Here is a 5,631-nt window from a genome sequence, read left to right on the forward strand (position 1 = left end):
GTCCGTGTAACGCTACGCTATTTTTAATCATTGTAAGTTATGTTCAACCTTTTTATATTAATGTCTCGTAGCTAAGTTATTATTATGCTTATTTAAAACGAAGTAATCATGATGTTGGGCTAATTACTAAAATTGGGTAATTGGGCTTTGTACCATAATTGGGGTTTGGACAAAAGAACGACACTTGTGGAAACTAGACTATGGGCTATTAATGGGCTTTATATTTGTTTAACTAAATGAAAGTTTGTTAATGTTAATATAAAGATTTACAATTGGGCGTCCCTATAAATTACCATATACACTCGATCGGACACGATGGCGGGGTATTTATATGTACGAATAATCGTTCATTTAACCGGACACGGGAATGGATTAATAGCCACTAGAATAATTAAAACAGGGGTGAAATTACATTCAAGGGTAATTGGTGTAATTGTTAACAAAGTAGTAAAACCTTGGTTTACACGCAGTCGATAACCTGGTGTATTCATTAAACAAAGTATTAAAACCTTGTTACAATTCGAATCCCCAATTAGTTGGAATATTTAACTTCGGGTATAATAATAATTTGACAAGGACACTTGCAATTTATATTTATGACTGATGGACTGTTATGGACAAAAACCAGACGGACATATTAAATAATCCAGGACAAAGGACAATTAACCCATGGGCATAAAACTAAAATCAACACGTCAAACATCATGATTACGGAAGTTTAAATAAGCATAATTCTTTTATTTCATATTTAATTTCCTTTATTTTATATTTAATTGCACTTCTAATTATCGCACTTTTATTGTAATTTTATTTTATCGCACTTTTATTATTCGCAATTTCATTATCGTTATTTACTTTACGCTTTAATTTAAATCTTGTATTTATTTTATATTTTACATTAGGTTTTAACTGCGACTAAAATCTTAAAATCGACAAACCGGTCATTAAACGGTAAAAACCCCCCTTTATAATAATAATATTACTTATATATATATTTGTATTTTTATAAAAGTAAACTAATATAGCGTTGAGCTTTGTTTAAAGATTTCCCTGTGGAACGAACCGGACTTACTAAAAACTACACTACTTTACGATTAGGTACACTGCCTATAAGTGTTGTAGCAAGGTTTAAGTATATCCATTCTATAAATAAATAAATATCTTGTGTAAAATTGTATCGTATTTAATAGTGTTTTCTGCTAAAATTTAATAACTATTTTATATACCCCTCGTTCGACATCAGATAGTTTGCCCGGTCATGCTAATCAAGAAATTGCCAAGCTCACCAAAGATCTGGGAGATCAATTGCATGTATACTTAAGAGCAATTGATTACTTTAACCAAAAGCAAGACTCCCAGATTGTTGATTACTTGGAAAACAAGGAGAGTATAGAGTTCATGACCGAGGCAGCACCAGTCTTGCCGGTGCAAAGTGGTGGTAATGGGGACTGTGGTGTTTGGGTCTGCATCCATATGGAAAGGGTGATCTTTGGGTGGGATGAAATCCCAAACATTGGAGATCCTAAAAAGGCCGCAGAAGACTACAGACTGAGAATGGCCAAGACCTTCTTTCGGGCACGCTTTGATACCCAGGAACCCCCACCTAAAGAGAAAGAAAAAGTTGGTAACTGAGGTTTTAGTTTTAAAACTGTATTTAATTATGTAAGTTGTATATAAAACTGTAAATGTTGTAAACTGTGAACAGGTCCAAAACTGTTTTTTAACAGGCGCAAGGGTAATTAATCAGACCTTGCAACCTTGCGTCCCGTAATAGTCATGGGCGCAAGGTTCTTCTTGCGGCCTTGCGCCTCGTGTGTAGCATCAGGCGCAAGGTCCTTCTTGCGACCTTGCTCCTTGTTTTAGTAGCCTACGCAAGGTGCTTCTTGCGATCTTGCGTCCTTTTAGTATTAGGCGCAAGGTCCATCTTGCGACCTTGCGCCCCAACATTTTGATTATTATTGTAACATTAGCTTGTGCATTCAATATTACAACATATGAAGTAACACACGAAATCACATCATAAAATACGAATTAAACATTATTACAACAATGGACGACATCACACCTTAAATTGTTCCTGAAAATAAACGTATTCCGGGAACTAATTACTAATTACTACCTAAATTGTACGTTGGATAAAACTGAGATTGATAAGCTTGAGATGGTTCGACTGTCTCTTTCGCCTTTGAGGTTGTTTTTCTTTCCCGTTGAGAAGTTGATTCACCTGTTCGGTCATAAGCAGATGGGCATGTTGATCGAGAATGACCTGGTTCTTTGCAACGACTACAAGTTCTTACTTTTTTTGTAGTTTCTTCACCTTTTGAAGGAATGCGTTATTTACCTTTAGGACGTCTAGGTTGTCTTTTCTTTAGAACTGGGGGGCGTACAATTTGCAAAATCCCGGGTCCCGGATCCGACCATTCAGACCGATGGGGGAGAGGAAGAATGTGTTCGGAATACGTATTTATGTATGTTTGAGAGGTGAACCAATGTGATACATAACAACTAATATCCTCCACTCCGAAGGACGCAAGACATGAACCTTGCGCCTTGCGTTGGCACGCAAGGGCGCAAGTCGCAAGGACGCAAGGACTAATGATCCTTGCGCCTTGCGAGGACAAATTCTCAAAAAAAAAAAAAAAAAAAAGGTTCCAGCTCAGAAATGGCCAAAAAAATGGGCAAAAAGGTGATAAGCCCTAATATTTATTATTTTGGGCTGAATTAACTTTGTGGGCCGAGGGCAATAGGTAAAATAAATAAAAAATTGCTACTAAAACTTGACAGGCCATAGGGATCATATGACCCCACTTGCCCCAACATTGCTTTCGCCCCTGGGTATGCCGGTGGTGGTAACAGTATGATGGTGGAGATGGTGAAATGTACGTCGGTGGTGGTGACGGTGTGATGGTGCATATGGTGAAAGGTACGCCGGTGGTGGTGACGAAGAATTCTAGAGAGGTGTAATTTACTCAGAGGCGGTGGAAAAAAAAAAAAAATTTGACAAATTAGCATGTTAAATGTTACAGTTCTCTAGAAAATTCACAGTCGTTTTCAATTTTGAAAAGGTAAATTCACAGTCGTTTTCAATTTTGTAAAGGTTCGAATTGAGGGACTAGGTTATTTACAAACAAATAAATACTCCTTCGGTCCCAAATACATACTTTTTCTCATTTAACAGTTTATCTCTTGTTTTTATCAATTTTTTCTATCTTAAATACATAGTTGTATAAAAGAACTTTGTGCTATTATTTAATTTACGGAGTATTTATTTATGAAAGTTAATATAATTTAAAAATTTCTAAAAAACTAGTAAACAATAAATCAATGACTGATGCATGATTATCGCAACATAGGATACATTTACATTACATGCATATTCACGCAACTTTTCATTTACTTAAATTTATTATAACATAAAAGATTACAAATAAAGAAAATTTAATATGTCTTATTAACATGATCACACACACAAATTTATAAAACACTAGAAAATCTTCCACATTAGTTAAACATTTGAATGCATCTGTTTTTGTTTGATTACTAGTTTTAAAGGGTTTTTTCGTTTCATTGCAACCCCAAATTTTTCTTCCATGTCAAGCATTGACACGTCAGCATCATTTGGAAGAGTCCAATCGAACTCTCGAATTAAAGACGCAAGTATAAGTTCCACGCTCTTGATACCCGATGGCAATCCTGGGCACATCCTCCTACCAGTACCAAACGGTAACAATTCAAAGTGTTGACCTTTAAAATCTATCTTCGAGTCTACAAATCTTTCTGGGTTGAACGATAACGGCTCGTCCCATAACTTGGGGTCTCGTCCCATTGCCCAAAGATTGACAAAGATTTTGGCATTCTTTGGAATTGTGTAATTCATAACCTCACACGTCTCGGCCGCCCTATGAGGAAGAAGAAGAGGTACAGGTGGATGTAATCTAAATATTTCCTTGATGCAAACTTGTAGATAACTTAACTTCGATAAGTCAGAAATAGTGATTTGATCTGAGTTGAATTCTGTTTTTATCTCCTCTGCTATTTTTGACATCACTTTTTTATTTTTCACAAGCTCAGTCATACCCCATACTACCGTGGAGGTTGTAGTATTTGTTCCTGCTATAAATAGTGCCTGTAATAAAAGTAAAAAATATTGCTAGCTTGTTAATAAATATGATCCTTTAATATTCATAATTGATAATTGATATAGTAATTGGTTAATATTACTAAGAAATGTATTTACCATGGATAAATGATGAATTTGGTGGTTTGCGAATTTATTTTCAAGCATCCGGTCCAAGAAAGATTGAGCTTGATCCGACGACCATGTTGACGAGTTGACACGCGCTCTTCTTTCCTCTATTATTTCATCCCAATACGCGAATAATTTCGTAAACTCTTTCCCAGTTCCTTTTGTTGTTCCGTGAAGATCAAACCTTTCAAGAATAGGAAAAAATGATCCAAAATCAACTGTACGCCCACCGTACTCGATAATTTTAAACATTGAGTCTTTCACCCATTCATGACCCGATCCTTGTTCACCTGCAAAACCCACCATTTCTACGCCGAATATAGTGGAGCTTAAAGTGTTGAACAATGTAGTAAAAACTATATCATAAATGTCAATCACACGTCCTTCGTTTTTACGTAAGAAAGCCAATAAATCTTCGACTTTTTTCTCTTTCAATTGAGACTGAGCCTCTAACGCTTTAGCTGAGAACATTTCACTTCGAGAAAGTGTTCGTAACGATTTCCATGTTTGATCGCTATCAGCCCAAAGGAGGGAGTGTGGTACTACGTTTTCTTGCTTAAATGCAGCAGGCACTGCACGAGCCGAAAGAAGATGATCTTGAGTTTTGAGAATTCCAATAGCGGCCTCAGGTGATGAGGCCACTACCATAACTTCTTTTCCTAATTGGACCGAAATGAGAGGACCGTATTTTTTAGCAAAATTCGCGGTCCAGATATGAGGGTTGCCCGGGCTGGCAACTACTTGATGTAAGTTACCGATGATAGGCAACGTTGGTGGGCCCGGTGGAAGGGTTTTTTTGGTGTTCGATGAGAAGAGTTTGGCGACGAAGAAAATGCAGAAAATTGTTGATAGAAGGAAAAAAGGGGACCAGAGATTAATATTTGTAAGGAAAGTTGTGATATCCATTGATGAGAGGTTAATTTGTGTTGTATGATGATTAGTTGTAATCAAGAGGTTTAATTATTTGTATCGTTTGTGAATTTTGTTGTGAAATTTGACTTGGAGATCGAGTGTATTTATAGGGTTAAAACGGATGCATCTTTAAGCACGCATGAAACTAACTTTTTTATTAAGGTCGTTGGTCAAATGTGGTTGTTTTTATGAATATTCAATGTTTTAGTTTCATGATTGGTGTATGTCAATGAAGCTGTTGTAAAAATTTGTATTATCTCGTCACATGATGGAGGTTTTTATTTTATTTTATTTATTACTCCCCCGTCTCATATTAATAGTCCAGTATTTCATTTTGGGATATCTCAAATTAATAGTCCACTTTCATAAATAGAAAATAATAAGAAGCTTAAGTTCTATTATGGCCTTAATGTATGTGGATAGGATTAAAGGAGAAAGAAAAGGTAAGGGTAAAACTGGAGAGTAAACATAAA

At 35.9% G+C, this 5,631-nt stretch overlaps 1 protein-coding gene across 1 annotated transcript; it reads right to left on the reverse strand.

Moving 5' to 3' along the window:
* Positions 1 to 3,505: 3,505 nt before the first annotated feature.
* LOC139889939 (probable (S)-N-methylcoclaurine 3'-hydroxylase isozyme 2) lies at positions 3,506 to 5,152 on the reverse strand. The gene is made up of 2 exons (XM_071872852.1): positions 4,238 to 5,152; positions 3,506 to 4,126 (listed from the first exon to the last, which is right to left on the reverse strand). The coding sequence occupies exons 1-2, from the start codon at positions 5,150 to 5,152 to the stop codon at positions 3,506 to 3,508; spliced, it is 1,536 nt and encodes a 511-aa protein (XP_071728953.1).
* Between the last annotated feature and the right edge of the window lie 479 nt (positions 5,153 to 5,631).

The sequence above is a fragment of the Rutidosis leptorrhynchoides genome, chromosome 2 (genome assembly GCF_046630445.1).
Source record: "Rutidosis leptorrhynchoides isolate AG116_Rl617_1_P2 chromosome 2, CSIRO_AGI_Rlap_v1, whole genome shotgun sequence".
Lineage (NCBI taxonomy): Eukaryota > Viridiplantae > Streptophyta > Magnoliopsida > Asterales > Asteraceae > Rutidosis > Rutidosis leptorrhynchoides.